The sequence below is a fragment of the Macaca mulatta genome, chromosome 14 (genome assembly GCF_049350105.2).
Source record: "Macaca mulatta isolate MMU2019108-1 chromosome 14, T2T-MMU8v2.0, whole genome shotgun sequence".
In the NCBI taxonomy this organism is placed as follows: domain Eukaryota; kingdom Metazoa; phylum Chordata; class Mammalia; order Primates; family Cercopithecidae; genus Macaca; species Macaca mulatta.
The window spans coordinates 11532831-11551908 of NC_133419.1; the positions used below are offsets into that span (position 1 = coordinate 11532831).

Here is a 19078-nt window from a genome sequence, read left to right on the forward strand (position 1 = left end):
GTGCTTTCCAGGGTACAAGGGCCTCTGAGAAAATTCTCCTCCTGGTTAAACAAACGAGCCAGTGGGTTGAGAGTTGGGAGCTGAAGGGCCCGGTCTCTTGGGAGGTCTCCCTGGCACAGGCCGATTTGAATCTCTAACTGAATGGAAATCCTTCCAGTCCAAGAGTATACCTCCCACTCCCTCCCCATGGTTTCTGCTTCCCGGTATGACCTCCAGAGAATTTCTGATTTCCTCCTGTGATGTGACTGTCAACCCCTTTCTTTACTCCCTTGTGCTGTGGCCCAGGAGGCTCCATGGACCTCTGTTTTGGTCCCAGCTTCTCTGGGAAACAGGCAACGTGTTGTCGGCTGGGCTGTGGCCGGGCATTTGCTAACTCAGGCAGACTCTGCTGCAACCTCTGCCCGGCGTGTGTTTCTGCAGAGCGGGGATGATGAGGAGTACCAGCGCATCTACACCACGAAGATCAAGCCACGGCTGAAGTCGGAAGACGGAGTGGAAGGAGACCTTGGGGAGACCCAGAGCCGCACCATCACGGTGACCAGAAGAGTCACGGCCTACACTGTGGATGTGACCGGCCGGGAAGGAGCCAAGGACATAGACATCAGTAGCCCTGAATTCAAGATCAAGATTCCAAGACATGAACGGACTGAAATCTCCAATGTGGATGTGGAGACCCAGTCTGGAAAGACCGTGATCAGACTGCCCTCGGGCTCGGGGGCAGCCTCTCCAACGCCAGGCTCTGCTGTGGATATCCGAGCAGGGGCCATTTCTGCTTCAGGACCAGAGCTCCAAGGTGCTGGCCACTCAAAGCTCCAGGTCACCATGCCTGGGATAAAGGTGGGAGGCTCAGGTGTCAATGTCAGTGCAAAGGGCTTGGACTTGGGTGGCAGAGGAGGGGTCCAAGTTCCAGCAGTGGACATTTCATCTTCTCTTGGGGGTGGGGCAGTAGAGGTGCAGGGCCCATCTCTGGAGAGTGGTGATCATGGCAAAATTAAAATTCCCACCATGAAGGTGCCGAAATTTGGTGTCTTGACAGGGCCTGAGGGCCAGACGCCCGAGGCAGGGCTGAGGGTTTCTGCACCTGAAGTCTCTGTGGGGCACAAGGGCGGCAAGCCAGGCTTGACTATTCAAGCCCCTCAGCTGGAAGTCAGCGTGCCCTCTGCCAATATTGGGGGCCTTGAGGGGAAGCTGAAGGGGCCCCAAATCACTGGGCCATCACTTGAGGGTGACCTAGGCCTGAAAGGTGCCAAGCCACAGGGGCGCATTGGGGTCGACGCCTCTGCTCCCCAAATTGGGGGTAGCATCACTGGCCCCAGTGTGGAAGTTCAGGCCCCTGACATTGATCAGGGGCCTGGGAGCAAACTGAACGTGCCCAAGATGAAAGTCCCCAAGTTCTCTGTATCAGGTGCAAAGGGAGAGGAAACTGGGATTGATGTGACACTGCCTACAGGTGAAGTGACTGTCCCTGGGGTCTCTGGGGATGTCAGCCTGCCTGAGATTGCTACTGGTGGGCTGGAAGGAAAGATGAAAGGTACTAAAGTCAAGACTCCTGAAATGATTATTCAGAAACCTAAAATCTCCATGCAGGATGTGGATCTGAGCCTTGGGTCTCCTAAACTGAAAGGAGATATTAAGGTTTCTGCTCCTGGGGTGCAAGGTGATGTTAAAGGCCCTCAAGTGGCAGTTAAAGGCCCCAGAGTGAACATAGAGACCCCAAACCTAGAGGGAACCTTGACAGGCCCCAGGCTTGGCAGTCCTTCTGGGAAAACCGGAACCTGTAGGATCTCTATGGCAGAAGTAGACTTAAATGTGGCCACACCTAAAGTGAAAGGGGGTGTAGATGTTACACTCCCCAAAGTAGAAGGGAAAGTCAAAGTCCCTGAAGTTGATGTCAAAGGCCCCAAAGTGGACATCAGTGCCCCAGATGTCGAAGCACATGGCCCAGAATGGAACCTGAAAATGCCCAAGATGAAAATGCCCACGTTCAGCACTCCAGGAGCCAAAGGGGAAGGTCCAGATGTGCATATGACTCTACCCAAAGGAGATGTCAGTATTTCAGGGCCCAAGGTCAGTGTGGAAGCCCCAGATGTCAACATAGAGGGTCTGGGGGGGAAGCTTAAAGGCCGCCCTGATGTTAAGCTGCCTGATATGAGTGTCAAGACACCAAAGATCTCCATGCCTGATGTAGATTTGCACGTGAAAGGTACAAAGGTGAAGGGAGAGTATGATGTAACTGTACCAAAGCTTGAAGGAGAACTCAAAGGCCCGAAAGTGAACATTGATGCCCCAGATGTGGATGTTCATGGCCCAGACTGGCACTTGAAGATGCCCAAGATGAAAATACCCAAATTCAGTGCGCCAGGGTTCAAAGCAGAGGGCCCAGAAGTGGATGTGAACCTGCCCAAGGCTGATGTGGACATTTCCGGGCCCAAGGTAGATGTTAGTGTTCCTGATGTGAGCATTGAGGGACCAGAAGGGAAATTGAAAGGGCCCAAGTTTAAGATGCCTGAGATGAACATCAAAGTCCCCAAGATCTCCATGCCTGATGTGGATTTACATTTGAAAGGCCCTAACGTAAAGGGAGAATATGATGTCACAATGCCAAAGGTTGAAAGTGAGATTAAAGTTCCTGATGTTGAACTTAAAAGTGCCAAAGTGGACATCGATGCCCCAGATGTGGAGGTTCAAGGTCCAGACTGGCACCTGAAGATGCCCAAGATGAAAATGCCCAAGTTCAGCATGCCTGGCTTCAAAGCAGAGGGCCCAGAAGTGGATGTGAACCTGCCCAAGGCTGAAGTTGACATCTCAGGACCCAAGGTGGATGTTGAAGTTCCAGATGTGAATATTGAAGGACCTGAAGGAAAGCTGAAGGGCCCCAAGTTCAAGATGCCAGAGATGAATATCAAGGCCCCCAAGATCTCCATGCCTGATGTGGACTTGCATATGAAAGGTCCTAAAGTAAAGGGAGAATATGATGTGACAGTGCCAAAGCTGGAAGGGGAGCTGAAAGGCCCAAAAGTAGATGTCAGTGCCCCAGATGTTGAAATGCAGGGTCCTGACTGGAACTTGAAGATGCCAAAGATTAAAATGCCCAAATTTAGCATGCCCAGCCTCAAAGGAGAGGGGCCAGAATTGGATGTGAACCTGTCCAAAGCGAATGTGGACATTTCTGCACCAAAAGTAGACCTTAGTGCTCCAGATCTGAGCCTTGAAGGACCTGAAGGGAAGTTGAAAGGCCCCAAGTTTAAGATGCCTGAGATGCACTTCAAAGCTCCTAAGATGTCTCTGCCAGATGTTGACCTGGATCTTAAAGGACCCAAAATGAAAGGAAATGTAGATATTTCTGCACCAAAGATAGAGGGTGAGATGCAGGTTCCAGATGTGGACATCAGAGGTCCCAAGGTAGACATTAAAGCACCAGATGTGGAAGGCCAAGGCCCAGACTGGAGCCTGAAAATACCCAAGATGAAAATGCCCAAGTTCAGCATGCCCAGTCTCAAAGGTGAGGGCCCAGAAGTGGATGTGAACTTGCCTAAGGCTGACATTGCTGTCTCAGGACCCAAGGTGGACATTGAAGCCCCAGATGTGAGCCTCGAAGGTCCAGAAGGGAAACTGAAGGGTCCCAAGTTTAAGATGCCTGAGATGCACTTCAAGACCCCCAAGATCTCCATGCCAGATGTGGACTTACACTTAAAAGGCCCTAAAGTCAAAGGGGATGTGGATTTGTCTGTGCCCAAGGTAGAAGGTGAAATGAAAGTGCCAGATGTTGACATCAAAGGACCCAAAGTGGACATTGATGCCCCGGATGTGGATGTTCATGGCCCAGACTGGCACCTGAAGATGCCCAAGATGAAAATGCCCAAGTTCAGCATGCCTGGCTTCAAAGCAGAGGGCCCTGAAGTGGATGTGAACCTCCCCAAGGCCGACATTGATGTCTCAGGACCCAAGGTGGATGTTGAAGTCCCAGATGTGAGCCTTGAGGGCCCGGAAGGAAAGCTGAAGGGCCCCAAGTTTAAGATGCCTGAGATGCACTTCAAGACCCCCAAGATCTCCATGCCTGATGTGGACCTGAATCTTAAGGGGCCAAAACTGAAGGGAGATGTGGATGTGTCCTTGCCTGAGGTAGAAGGTGACATGAAAGTGCTAGATGTTGATATCAAAGGGCCCAAAGTTGACATTAGTGCTCCAGATGTGGATGTTCATGGCCCAGACTGGCACCTAAAGATGCCCAAGGTGAAAATGCCCAAGTTCAGCATGCCTGGCTTCAAAGGAGAGGGCCCTGAAGTGGATGTGAAGCTGCCCAAGGCTGACCTTGATGTCTCAGGACCCAAGGTGGATGTTGAAGTTCCAGATGTGAATATCGAAGGTCCAGACGCAAAACTAAAAGGTCCTAAATTCAAGATGCCAGAAATGAATATAAAGCCTCAGAAGATATCCATGCCAGATGTGGGTTTGCATTTGAAAGGTCCTAAAATGAAAGATTATGATGTTACAGTTCCAAAAGTAGAAGGAGAGATAAAAGCTTCTGATGTTGACATCAAAGGCCCAAAAGTTGACATTAATGCACCAGATGTGGAGGTTCATGGCCCAGACTGGCACCTGAAGATGCCCAAGGTGAAAATGCCCAAGTTCAGCATGCCTGGCTTCAAAGGAGAGGGCCCTGAAGTGGATGTGAACCTGCCCAAGGCTGACATTGGTGTTTCGGGACCCAAGGTGGACATTGATGTTCCAGATGTGAATCTTGAAACTCCAGAGGGAAAACTAAAAGGCCCTAAGTTCAAGATGCCAAGCATGAATATACAGACACACAAAATCTCTATGCCTGATGTTGGGCTTAATTTGAAAGCTCCTAAACTGAAAACTGATGTAGATGTTTCCCTTCCCAAAGTGGAAGGAGATTTGAAGGGTCCTGAAATTGATGTGAAAGCCCCTAAGATGGATGTGAATGTTGGTGATATTGATATTGAAGGTCCAGAAGGGAAGTTGAAGGGCCCCAAGTTTAAGATGCCTGAGATGCATTTCAAGACCCCCAAGATCTCCATGCCGGATGTGGACTTACACTTGAAAGGCCCCAAAGTCAAAGGGGATGTGGATGTGTCTGTGCCCAAGGTAGAAGGTGAAATGAAAGTGCCGGATGTTGACATCAAAGGACCCAAAGTGGACATTGATGCCCCAGATGTGGAGGTTCAAGGCCCAGATTGGCATCTGAAGATGCCCAAGATGAAAATGCCCAAGTTCAGTATGCCCGGCTTCAAAGCAGAGGGCCCCGAAGTGGATGTGAATCTGCCAAAGGCTGACATTGATGTGTCTGGACCCAGTGTGGACATTGATGCTCCTGATTTGGATATTGAGGGACCAGAAGGAAAGTTGAAAGGCTCCAAATTTAAGATGCCCAAGTTGAATATAAAAGCTCCCAAGATCTCCATGCCAGATGTGGACTTGAATTTGAAGGGACCCAAACTGAAGGGAGAGATAGATGCTTCTGTGCCAGAACTGGAAGGTGATCTCAGAGGGCCGCAAGTTGATATCAAAGGTCCTTCTGTGGGAGCGGAGGTGCCTGATGTTGATCTGGAGTGTCCTGATGCAAAGTTGAAAGGGCCCAAGTTTAAGATGCCTGAGATGCACTTCAAGGCCCCCAAGATCTCCATGCCTGATGTGGACTTACACTTGAAAGGCCGCAAAGTCAAAGGGGATGTGGATGTGTCTGTGCCCAAGGTAGAAGGTGAAATGAAAGTGCCAGATGTTGACATCAAAGGACCCAAAGTGGACATTGATGCCCCAGATGTGGATGTTCATGGCCCAGACTGGCACCTGAAGATGCCCAAGATGAAAATGCCCAAGTTCAGCATGCCTGGCTTCAAAGCAGAGGGCCCTGAAGTGGATGTGAACCTGCCCAAGGCTGATGTCGATGTCTCAGGACCCAAGGTGGACGTTGAAGTTCCAGATGTGAGCCTTGAAGGTCCAGAAGGGAAGCTGAAGGGCCCCAAGTTTAAGATGCCTGAGATGCACTTCAAGACCCCCAAGATCTCCATGCCAGATGTGGACTTACACTTGAAAGGCCCCAAAATCAAAGGGGATGTGGATGTGTCTGTACCAAAATTGGAAGGAGATTTAACAGGCCCCAGTGTGGATCTGGAGATGCCTGATGTTGAGCTGGAGTGTCCTGATGCAAAGTTGAAAGGCCCTAAATTTAAGATGCCAGACATGCACTTCAAGACCCCCAAGATCTCCATGCCAGATGTGGACTTACACTTGAAAGGCCCTAAAGTCAAAGGGGATGTGGATGTGTCTGTACCAAAATTGGAGGGAGATTTAACAGGCCCCAGTGTAGATGTGGAGGTGCCTGATGTTGAGCTGGAGTGTCCTGATGCAAAGTTGAAAGGGCCCAAGTTTAAGATGCCTGAGATGCACTTCAAGACCCCCAAGATCTCCATGCCGGATGTGAACTTAAACTTGAAAGGCCCCAAAGTCAAAGGGGATGTGGATGTGTCTGTGCCCAAGGTAGAAGGTGAAATGAAAGTGCCAGATGTTGACATCAAAGGGCCCAAAGTGGACATTGATGCCCCAGATGTGGATGTTCATGGCCCAGACTGGCACCTGAAGATGCCCAAGATGAAAATGCCCAAGTTCAGCATGCCTGGCTTCAAAGCAGAGGGCCCTGAAGTGGATGTGAACTTACCCAAGGCTGACATTGATGTCTCAGGACCCAAGGTGGATGTCGAAGTCCCAGATGTGAGCCTTGAATGTCCAGAAGGGAAGCTGAAGGGCCCCAAGTTTAAGATGCCTGAGATGCACTTTAAGACCCCCAAGATCTCCATGCCTGATGTCGATTTCAATTTAAAGGGACCCAAAATCAAAGGAGATGTTGACGTTTCTGCCCCAAAGCTGGAAGGAGAGTTAAAAGGTCCAGAATTGGATGTCAAAGGTCCCAAATTAGATGCTGACATGCCAGAAGTAGCTGTGGAAGGCCCAAATGGCAAGTGGAAAACTCCTAAGTTCAAGATGCCAGATATGCACTTTAAAGCTCCCAAAATCTCTATGCCAGACCTCGATCTACACTTGAAGGGCCCCAAGGCAAAAGGAGAGGTGGATGTAGATGTTCCCAAATTGGAAGGGGAACTTAAAGGGCCACATGTGGACGTCAGTGGGCCAGACATTGACATTGAGGGACCAGAGGGCAAATTGAAAGGCCCTAAGTTCAAGATGCCTGATATGCATTTCAAAGCCCCCAGTATTTCTATGCCGGATGTTGACCTAAATCTCAAAGGACCCCAAATCAAGGGGGATGTAGATGTGTCTGTGCCTGAGGTAGAAGGTAAAATTGAAGTACCAGATGTGAACATCAAGGGCCCCAAAGTTGATGTAAATGCCCCCGATGTCCAAGGTCCAGACTGGCACCTAAAGATGCCCAAGATGAAAATGCCCAAGTTCAGCATGCCTGGCTTCAAAGCAGAGGGCCCTGAAGTGGGTGTAAACCTGCCCAAGGCCGACATTGATGTCTCAGGACCCAAAGTGGACATTGAAGGCCCTGATGTTAACATTGAAGGACCAGACGGAAAGTTGAAAGGGCCTAAGTTCAAGATGCCAGAGATGAACATCAAAGCCCCCAAGATCTCCATGCCTGACTTTGATTTGCATCTGAAAGGTCCCAAGGTGAAGGGCGATGTGGATGTTTCTCTGCCCAAAGTGGAAGGCGACCTCAAGGGCCCCGAAGTTGACATCAAGGGGCCCAAAGTGGATATCGATGCCCCAGATGTGGGTGTTCAAGGCCCAGACTGGCACCTGAAGATGCCCAAGGTGAAAATGCCAAAGTTCAGCATGCCTGGCTTCAAGGGAGAGGGCCCAGATGTGGATGTGAAGCTGCCCAAGGCTGACATTGATGTCTCGGGACCCAAAGTGGACATTGAAGGCCCTGATGTTAACATTGAAGGGCCGGAGGGAAAATTGAAAGGGCCTAAGTTCAAGATGCCAGAGATGAACATCAAAGCCCCCAAGATCTCCATGCCTGACTTTGACTTAAACCTGAAAGGCCCCAAAGTAAAGGGTGATGTGGATGTTTCCCTTCCTAAAGTGGAAGGTGACCTCAAGGGCCCAGAAGTTGATATCAAGGGCCCAAAAGTGGACATTGACGCACCTGATGTTGATGTTCATGGCCCAGACTGGCACCTAAAGATGCCCAAGATAAAAATGCCCAAGATCAGCATGCCTGGCTTCAAAGGAGAGGGTCCAGATGTGGATGTGAACCTACCCAAGGCTGACCTTGATGTCTCAGGACCGAAAGTGGATGTTGAGTGTCCCGATGTGAATATTGAAGGACCTGAAGGAAAGTGGAAAAGTCCAAAGTTTAAGATGCCTGAGATGCATTTTAAGACTCCAAAGATATCCATGCCGGATATTGACCTGAATCTCACAGGTCCAAAAATAAAAGGAGATGTGGACGTTACAGGCCCTAAGGTAGAGGGAGATCTGAAAGGTCCTGAAGTTGACCTCAAAGGCCCCAAAGTGGACATTGATGTCCCAGATGTTAATGTTCAGGGTCCAGACTGGCACTTGAAGATGCCCAAGATGAAAATGCCCAAGTTCAGCATGCCTGGCTTCAAAGCAGAGGGCCCAGATCTGGATGTGAACCTGCCCAAGGCTGACATTGATGTCTCAGGACCCAAAGTGGACATTGAAGGCCCTGATGTTAACATTGAAGGACCAGACGGAAAGTTGAAAGGGCCTAAGTTCAAGATGCCAGAGATGAACATCAAAGCCCCCAAGATCTCCATGCCTGACTTTGATTTGCATCTGAAAGGTCCCAAGGTGAAGGGCGATGTGGATGTTTCTCTGCCCAAAGTGGAAGGCGACCTCAAGGGCCCCGAAGTTGACATCAAGGGCCCCAAAGTGGACATTGATGTCCCGGATGTGGATGTTCAAGGCCCAGACTGGCACCTGAAGATGCCCAAGGTGAAAATGCCCAAGTTCAGCATGCCTGGTTTCAAAGGAGAGGGCCCAGATGTGGATGTGAACCTGCCCAAGGCTGACATTGACGTCTCAGGACCCAAAGTGGACATTGATGTTCCAGATGTGAATATCGAAGGTCCAGAGGGAAAGTTAAAAGGTCCCAAGTTCAAGATGCCTGAGATGAATATCAAAGCCCCCAAGATCTCCATGCCTGACATTGATCTTCACCTGAAAGGCCCCAAGGTGAAGGGTGATGTGGATGTGTCTCTGCCCAAAGTGGAAGGTGACGTGAAAGTTCCTGATGTGGATATTAAAGGCCCCAAAGTGGACATTGATGCCCCAGATGTGGACGTTCAAGGCCCAGACTGGCACCTGAAGATGCCTAAGATAAAAATGCCAAAGATCAGCATGCCTGGCTTCAAAGGAGAAGGTCCAGAAGTGGATGTGAACCTGCCCAAGGCTGACCTTGACATCTCAGGACCCAAGGTGGACATTGATGTTCCAGATATGAATATTGAAGGTCCAGATGCAAAACTGAAGGGCCCTAAATTCAAGATGCCAGAGATGAACATCAAAGCTCCTAAAATATCAATGCCTGATTTAGACCTCAATCTTAAAGGCCCTAAGATGAAAGGAGAGGTGGATGTTTCACTTCCAAATGTAGAAGGTGATTTGAAAGGACCTGCTCTTGACATAAAAGGCCCAAAGATAGATGTAGATGCTCCAGATATTGACATTCATGGCCCAGATGCCAAATTAAAAGGTCCAAAACTGAAGATGCCTGACATGCATGTAAACATGCCTAAGATCTCCATGCCAGAAATTGACTTGAATTTGAAAGGCTCAAAGCTTAAAGGAGATGTCGATGTCTCTGGGCCCAAGTTGGAAGGTGACATTAAAGCTCCCGGTTTGGATATAAAGGGCCCAGAAGTGGACGTTTCTGGTCCTAAGCTTAATATTGAAGGCAAGTCAAAGAAATCTCGTTTTAAGCTTCCCAAATTTAATTTTTCAGGCTCCAAAGTTCAGACACCTGAGGTGGATGTCAAAGGTAAAAAGCCAGATATTGACATAACAGGTCCAAAAGTTGATATTAATGCTCCTGATGTCGAGGTCCAAGGAAAAGTGAAAGGATCCAAGTTTAAAATGCCTTTCCTGAGTATTTCATCTCCCAAAGTTTCTGTGCCTGATGTGGAGCTAAATTTGAAAGGTCCTAAAGTCAAAGGAGACTTAGATGTTGCAGGTCCCAATTTAGAGGGTGACTTGAAAGGCCCCAAAGTGGATATTAAGGCACCAGAAGTCAATCTAAATGCACCTGAGGTGGATGTTCATGGTCCAGACTGGAATCTGAAAATGCCCAAGATGAAAATGCCCAAATTCAGTGTGCCTGGCTTAAAAGCAGAAGGGCCAGATGTAGCTTTGGATCTGCCAAAAGGAGACATCAACATAGAGGGCCCAAGTATGAACATTGAGGGCCCAGAACTCAATGTGGAAGGTCCAGAGGGAGGCTTGAAAGGCCCCAAATTCAAGATGCCTGACATGAATGTCAAAGCTCCCAAGATCTCCATGCCTGACCTTGACTTCAACTTGAAGGGCCCCAAGGTGAAAGGTGATGTGGATGTTTCTCTTCCCAAACTTGAAGGGGATCTGAAAGGGCCAGAGGTTGATATCAAAGGCCCTAAAGTGGACATCAGTGCCCCAGATGTGGATGTTCATGGTCCAGACTGGCATCTGAAGATGCCCAAAGTGAAAATGCCCAAGTTCAGCATGCCTGGCTTCAAAGGAGAGGGCCCAGAAGTGGATGTGAACCTGCCCAAGGCTGACCTTGACATCTCAGGACCCAAGGTGGACATTGATGTTCCAGATGTGAATATTGAAGGTCCGGATGCAAAGCTGAAGGGCCCCAAGTTCAAGATGCCAGAGATGAACATCAAAGCCCCCAAGATCTCCATGCCTGACTTTGACCTGAACTTGAAGGGACCGAAAATGAAGGGCGATGTGGATGTTTCCCTTCCTAAAATGGAAGGTGACCTCAAGGGCCCAGAAGTTGACATCAAGGGCCCCAAAGTGGACATTGACACTCCTGACATTAACATTGAAGGCCCAGAGGGTAAATTGAAGGGACCCAAATTTAAGGTACCAGAGATGCATCTGAAGTCTCCCAAAATATCGATGCCTGACATTGATTTAAACCTGAAGGGCCCCAAGGTGAAGGGCGATGTGGACGTTTCTCTGCCCAAAGTGGAAGGCGACCTTAAGGGCCCTGAAGTTGACATCAAAGGCCCCAAAGTGGACATTAATGCTCCGGATGTGGATGTTCAAGGCCCAGACTGGCACCTGAAGATGCCCAAGGTGAAAATGCCCAAGTTCAGCATGCCTGGTTTCAAAGGAGAGGGCCCAGATGTGGATGTGAACCTGCCCAAGGCTGACATTGATGTCTCAGGCCCCAAGGTGGACATTGATGTTCCAGATGTGAATATCGAAGGGCCAGAGGGAAAGTTGAAAGGGCCTAAGTTCAAGATGCCTGAAATGAACATCAAAGCCCCCAAGATCTCCATGCCTGACATTGATCTTCACCTGAAAGGCCCCAAGGTGAAGAGTGACGTGGATGTGTCTCTGCCCAAAGTGGAAGGTGATGTGAAAGTTCCTGATGTGGATATTAAAGGCCCCAAAGTGGATATTAATGCCCCAGATGTGGATGTTCAAGGCCCAGACTGGCACCTGAAGATGCCTAAGATAAAAATGCCAAAGATCAGCATGCCTGGCTTCAAAGGAGAAGGTCCAGAAGTGGATGTGAACCTGCCCAAGGCTGACATTGACGTCTCAGGGCCCAAGGTGGACATTGATGTTCCAGATGTGAATATCGAAGGTCCAGATGCGAAACTGAAGGGCCCTAAATTCAAGATGCCAGAGATGAACATCAAGGCTCCCAAGATCTCCATGCCTGATTTTGATTTGCATTTGAAAGGCCCTAAGGTGAAAGGAGATGTGGATGTTTCTCTGCCTAAGATGGAAGGTGATCTAAAGGCCCCTGAAGTTGACATCAAGGGCCCCAAAGTGGACATTGATGCCCCAGATGTGGATGTTCATGGTCCAGACTGGCACCTGAAGATGCCCAAGGTGAAAATGCCCAAATTCAGCATGCCAGGATTTAAAGGAGAGGGCCCAGAAGTGGATGTTAATTTGCCCAAAGCTGACATTGATGTCTCAGGACCCAAAGTGGACATTGACACTCCTGATATTGACATTCATGGTCCAGAAGGGAAACTGAAGGGCCCCAAATTTAAAATGCCTGACCTGCACCTCAAGGCACCGAAGATCTCTATGCCGGAAGTTGACCTGAATCTGAAAGGTCCAAAGGTGAAGGGTGATGTGGACGTTTCTCTGCCCAAAGTGGAAGGTGACCTCAAGGGCCCCGAAGTTGACATCAAGGGCCCCAAAGTGGACGTTGATGTCCCAGATGTGGATGTTCAAGGCCCAGACTGGCACCTAAAAATGCCCAAAGTGAAAATGCCCAAGTTCAGCATGCCTGGTTTTAAAGGAGAGGGCCCAGAAGTGGATGTGAACCTGCCCAAGGCTGACTTTGACGTCTCAGGACCCAAGGTGGACATTGATGTTCCAGATGTGAATATCGAAGGTCCAGATGCGAAACTGAAGGGCCCCAAGTTCAAGATGCCAGAGATGAACATCAAAGCCCCCAAGATCTCCATGCCTGACTTTGATTTGCATCTGAAAGGCCCCAAGGTGAAGGGCGATGTGGATGTTTCCCTTCCTAAAGTGGAAGGCGACCTCAAGGGCCCAGAAGTTGACATCAAGGTCCCCAAAGTGGACATCGACGCCCCTGATGTGGATGTTCAAGGCCCAGACTGGCACCTGAAGATGCCCAAGGTGAAAATGCCCAAGTTCAGCATGCCAGGATTCAAAGGGGAGGGCCCAGATGTGGATGTGAACCTGCCCAAGGCTGATATTGACATCTCTGCCCCCAAAGTGGACATTGATGCCCCTGATGTCAGTATTGAAGGTCCAGATGCAAAACTGAAGGGCCCAAAGTTCAAGATGCCAGAGATGAACATCAAGGCCCCGAAGATCTCCATGCCTGACCTTGACTTTAACTTGAAGGGCCCCAAAGTGAAGGGTGATGTGGGTGTCTCTCTACCCAAAGTGGAAGGTGATCTCAAGGGCCCTGAAATTGACATAAAAGGCCCCAGTTTGGACATGGACACCCCTGATGTCAATATTGGAGGTCCGGAAGGAAAACTGAAGGGGCCCAAATTTAAGATGCCTGAGATGAACATCAAAGCCCCCAAGATCTCCATGCCTGACTTTGACTTGCATCTGAAAGGTCCAAAAGCAAAGGGCGATGTGGATGTTTCACTACCTAAGCTGGAAGGTGATCTGAAAGGACCAGAGGTAGACATCGAAGGTCCTGAAGGGAAGCTCAAAGGTCCCAAGTTTAAGATGCCTGATGTTCATTTCAAAACCCCACAAATCTCCATGAGTGACATTGATTTGAATTTGAAAGGACCTAAGATAAAAGGAGATATGGACATTTCCGTTCCTAAACTGGAAGGAGATCTGAAAGGTCCCCAAGTGGATGTCAAAGGCCCTAAAGTGGACATTGACACTCCTGATATTGACATTCATGGTCCAGAAGGGAAACTGAAGGGCCCCAAATTTAAAATGCCTGACCTGCACCTCAAGGCACCGAAGATCTCTATGCCGGAAGTTGACCTGAATCTGAAAGGTCCAAAGGTGAAGGGCGATGTGGACATTTCTCTACCCAAAGTGGAAGGCGACCTCAAGGGCCCCGAAGTTGACATCAGGGGCCCCAAAGTGGACGTTGATGTCCCAGATGTGGATGTTCAAGGCCCAGACTGGCACCTAAAAATGCCCAAAGTGAAAATGCCCAAGTTCAGCATGCCTGGCTTCAAAGGAGAGGGCCCAGAAGTGGATGTGAACCTGCCCAAGGCTGACTTTGACGTCTCAGGACCCAAGGTGGACATTGATGTTCCAGATGTGAATATCGAAGGTCCAGATGCGAAACTGAAGGGCCCCAAGTTCAAGATGCCTGAGATGAACATCAAAGCCCCCAAGATCTCCATGCCTGACTTTGACTTAAACCTGAAAGGCCCCAAAGTGAAGGGCGATGTGGATGTTTCCCTTCCTAAAGTGGAAGGCGATCTCAAGGGCCCAGAAGTTGACATCAAGGGCCCAAAAGTGGACATCGACGCCCCTGATGTGGATGTTCAAGGCCCAGATTGGCACCTGAAGATGCCCAAGGTGAAAATGCCCAAATTCAGCATGCCCGGCTTCAAAGGAGAAGGCCCAGATGTGGATGTGAATCTGCCCAAGGCCGACATCGATGTCTCGGGATCCAAGGTGGACACTGATGTTCCAGATGTGAATATCGAAGGTCCAGATGCAAAACTGAAGGGCCCCAAGTTCAAGATGCCTGATATTAATATCAAAGCTCCCAAGATCTCCATACCTGATGTTGACCTAGATTTGAAAGGACCCAAAGTAAAAGGAGAGTATGATGTGTCCATCCCTAAGGTTGAAGGGACTTTGAAAGGCCCAGAAGTAGACCTTAAAGGTCCAAACCTGGATTTCGAAGGCCCCAATGCAAAACTCAGTGGCCCATCTTTGAAGATGCCATCACTGGAGATATCTGCTCCTAAAGTAACTGCTCCTGATGTTGATTTGCATCTCAAGGCACCAAAAATTGGATTTTCAGGTCCGAAGTTAGAAGGTGGTGAAGTGGACCTCAAGGGACCCAAAGTTGAAGCTCCAAGCTTAGATGTACACATGGACAGCCCAGATATTAACATTGAAGGGCCAGATGTTAAAATCCCCAAATTTAAGAAACCCAAGTTTGGATTTGGGGCAAAAAGTCCTAAAGCTGACATCAAGTCACCTTCACTAGATGTCACTGTTCCTGAGGCAGAGCTGAACCTTGAGACTCCTGAAATTAGTGTTGGTGGCAAGGGGAAGAAAAGTAAGTTTAAAATGCCTAAAATTCATATGAGCGGTCCTAAAATTAAGGCCAAAAAACAGGGATTTGACCTGAGTGTTCCTGGGGCTGAAATTGATGCCAGTCTCAAGGCTCCCGATGTAGATGTCAACATCGCAGGGCCGGACGCCTCACTCAAAGTCGATGTGAAATCGCCGAAAACCAAGAAAACGATGTTTGGAAAAATGTACTTCCCAGATGTAGAGTTTGACATTAAATCACCTAAATTTAAAGCTGAGGCTCCTCTCCCTAGCCCCAAATTGGAGGGTGAACTCCAGGCACCTGATCTGGAACTTTCTTCACCAGGGATTCACGTCGAAGGTCCTGACATCAAGGCGAAGGCTCCCAAGGTCAAGATGCCAGGTGTGGACATCTCAGTGCCAAAAATAGAGGGTGACCTGAAAGGCCTCAAAGTGCAGGCAAACTTGGATGCACCTGACGTCAACATCGAAGGCCCAGATGCTAAAGTCAAAACACCTTCCTTCGGCGTTTCTGCCCCTCAAGTCTCCATCCCTGATGTGAATGTGAACTTGAAAGGACCAAAGATAAAGGGTGATGTCCCCAGCATGGGACTGGAAGGACCAGATATAGATCTGCAAGGTCCAGAAGCAAAAATTAAGTTCCCCAAGTTTTCCATGCCCAAGATCGGCATCCCTGGTGTGAAAATGGAGGGTGGGGGAGCCGACGTCCATGCTCAGCTACCCTCTCTTGAAGGAGACTTGAGAGGACCAGATGTTAAGCTCGAAGGGCCCAATGTTTCTCTAAAGGGGCCGGGAGTAGACTTGCCTTCAGTGAACCTCTCTATGCCAAAAGTCTCTGGGCCTGACCTTGATCTGAACTTGAAAGGACCAAGTTTGAAGGGAGACCTGGATGCATCTGTTCCCAGCATGAAGGTGCATGCCCCAGGGCTCGACCTCAGCGGGGTCGGTGGCAAAGTGCAGGTGGGAGGAGACGGTGTGAAAGTGCCAGGGATCGATGCCACAACAAAGCTTAACGTTGGGGCACCAGATGTGACACTGAGGGGACCAAGCCTGCAGGGAGACCTGGCTGTCTCTGGTGACATCAAATGCCCTAAAGTATCCGTAGGAGCTCCTGATCTAAGCTTGGAGGCATCCGAAGGCAGCATTAAACTTCCCAAAATGAAGCTGCCCCAATTTGGCGTCTCTGCTCCAGGGTCCGACTTGCACGTTAATGCCAAGGGGCCACAGGTTTCTGGAGAACTGAAGGGGCCAGGTGTGGATGTGAACTTGAAAGGGCCTCAGATTTCAGCACCGAATGTGGACTTTAACTTGGAAGGACCAAAAGTGAAAGGGAGCCTTGGGGCCACTGGTGAGATCAAAGGCCCCACTGTTGGAGGAGGTGTTCCAGGCATCAGTGTTCAAGGCCTAGAAGGAAACCTCCAGATGCCTGGAATTAAGTCCTCTGGATGTGATGTGAACCTGCCAGGTGTGAATGTGAAACTCCCAGCTGGGCAGATTTCTGGTCCTGAAATCAAAGGTGGTCTGAAAGGTTCAGAAGTAGGTTTCCACGGGCCTGCTCCCGATATCAGTGTGAAGGGGCCTTCCTTTAATATGACATCTCCTGAGTCAGATTTTGCCATCAACTTGAAGGGCCCAAAAATCAAAGGAGGGGTGGATGTTTCAGGGGGTGTCAGTGCCCCAGACATCAGCCTCGGTGAAGGGCATGTGAGTGTTAAAGGTTCCGGGGGTGAGTGGAAGGGACCCCAGGTCTCCTCTGCTCTCAACTTGGACACATCTAAGTTTGCTGGGGGCCTTCATTTCTCAGGACCAAAGGTGGAAGGAGGTGTGAAAGGAGGTCACATTGGACTCCAGGCTCCTGGGCTGAGTATGTCTGGGCCTCAAGGTCACTTGGAAAGTGGATCTGGAAAAGTAACATTCCCTAAAATGAAGATCCCCAAATTTACCTTCTCTGGCCGTGAGCTGGTTGGCAGAGAAGTGGGGGTGGATGTTCACTTCCCTAAAGCAGAGGCCAGTGTCCAAGCTGGTGCTGGAGACGGCGAGTGGGAAGAGTCTGAAGTCAAACTGAAAAAGTCCAAAATCAAAATGCCCAAGTTTAATTTTTCCAAACCTAAAGGGAAAGGTGGTGTCACTGGCTCACCAGAAGCATCCATTTCTGGGTCCAAAGGTGACCTGAAAAGTTCAAAGGCCAGTCTGGGCTCTCTGGAAGGAGAGGCAGAGGCCGAAGCCTCTTCACCAAAAGGCAAATTCTCCTTATTTAAAAGTAAGAAGCCACGGCACCGCTCAAATTCATTCAGTGATGAAAGAGAGTTCTCTGGACCTTCCACCCCGACGGGGACTCTGGAGTTTGAAGGTGGGGAGGTGTCACTGGAAGGCGGGAAAGTTAAAGGGAAACACGGGAAGCTGAAATTCGGTACCTTTGGTGGATTGGGGTCAAAGAGCAAAGGTCATTATGAGGTGACTGGGAGTGATGATGAGACAGGCAAGTTACAGGGGAGTGGGGTGTCCCTGGCCTCTAAGAAGTCCCGACTGTCTTCCTCTTCTAGCAATGACAGTGGGAATAAGGTTGGCATCCAGCTTCCTGAGGTGGAGCTGTCAGTTTCCACAAAGAAAGAGTAGCAGGCCTTTGTATGTGTGTACATATATATATATATATAACAAAACATCAGCCTTGGGTGTGTTCCTACATAAACTCCAAAGGGAAACACACCGACCGCCTCAGCAATCATGCAAAGATCTTGCCTGGCCCGGTGGCAAGCGCTGAAAAACCGACCGCCTGTAGGCTCCTGGAACTATACAGATAGGTAAAGAGTTCCAAGTTCGTCCAGCCCATGTGCAAAGTCAACAGTATTTGCCTTAAGATTTCATATATATATATATTTTTTGCATTGACTGCTGAGAGCTCCTGTTTACTACGCAAGCTTTTGTGTTTATTATCCTCATTTTTACTGAACGTTGTTAGTTTTGGGGTAATGGAAACCCACTTTTTCATTGTAATGACTCTGGGGGCTTTTGTTAGTAAGGGTGGGGGGGTGATGGGTTGCAGACGGAGGGCAGGTCTTCCTCTTTTCTGAGACTGGATCTGTTTAAACAGCAAACACCCACAGATGGCCCAGAGGTGGCGGCAGTCAGAGTGTGTGGGTGTTTTTAGGGTTCTTTAGCGTTGCTTCTTTGACCAGGGGTGGTGGTCCCAGCCAGTTTGGTGCTGACGGTGAGAGGAAATTAGAACCTGTTTGCAAATTGTCCAACCCACCCCCTCAACATGAGGGGCTTCCATTTTCTGTGTTTCGTAAGGGAAATGTTTCCTTCAGGCCGCCATGTTCCTGATATTAGTTCTGATTTCTTTTTAACCAATGTTATCATGATTAAGAAAATTTCCAGCACTTTAATGGCCAATTAACTGAGAATGTAAGAAAATTGATGCTGTACAAGGCAAATAAAACTGTTTATTAACCTTGATGTCTCGTGCGTTTGTATTCTGCGTTGCGGGCGCGTGAAACCTGGGGAAGTGGCACAGCCAGCTGTGACTGTTCACACCGGATCCATCTGGTGGCATTGCTAGTTTCATCAGTGACAAGGCAGTGATCTTCGGGAGCTGGTGGGAGAAAATCTTTGCTTCTTGATTATCATGGTGAGGCTGGTTGTGCCATTGCTGAGAAATCAAGGGGAGGCTTGGCCTCAGGACCCACTCACCTACTTTGCATCCTCAGATATGAATATACAATTCATGTCTGAATTAGAACTGGTTCTAAATGGGTTACAGATGTGAACAGTTAAAAGGCCTCCTGGAATTACCGAAAGGGCTCTGCTTATGAATCACTGGTCTGCCATTTATCCCTGACACGGCTGCAGGTTTGCTGAGTGACTGCTGTCGCTCGGGCTGGGGTGCGGTGGCACAATCTCAGCTCATTGCAACCTCCTCCTCCTGGGGTCAAGCGATTTTCCTGTCTCAGCCTCCCGAGTAGCTGGGATTACAGGCACCTGCCTCTACGCCGGGCTAATTTTTGTATTTATGGAGTTTCACCATGTTGGCCAGGCTGGTCTCAGACTCTTGACCTCCAGTGATCTACCCACCTCGGCCTCCCAAAGTGCTGGGATTACAGGCGTGAGTCACTGCGCCTGGCCAGGGTGCCAATCTTGTATAAGG

The 19078-nt window shown here is 49.3% G+C and overlaps 1 protein-coding gene across 11 annotated transcripts in view; it reads left to right on the forward strand.

Annotated features, from left to right (window-relative positions):
• The window catches only part of AHNAK (AHNAK nucleoprotein), a 113184-nt gene that overhangs the window by 13020 nt on the left and 81086 nt on the right, over nt 1–19078 (forward strand). For 4 of the 11 annotated variants that reach the window (XM_077962451.1, XM_077962450.1, XM_015113973.3 and 1 more), the window contains exon 5: nt 421–18390. The exons of the other annotated variants lie outside the window; for them this stretch is intronic. In XM_077962451.1, the coding sequence (XP_077818577.1) occupies nt 421–17550 (17130 nt within the window). In that variant the 3' untranslated portion in view covers nt 17551–18390. Of the gene's footprint in view, nt 1–420; nt 18391–19078 lie in introns of those variants that run through there. 11 annotated transcript variants of the gene reach the window in all.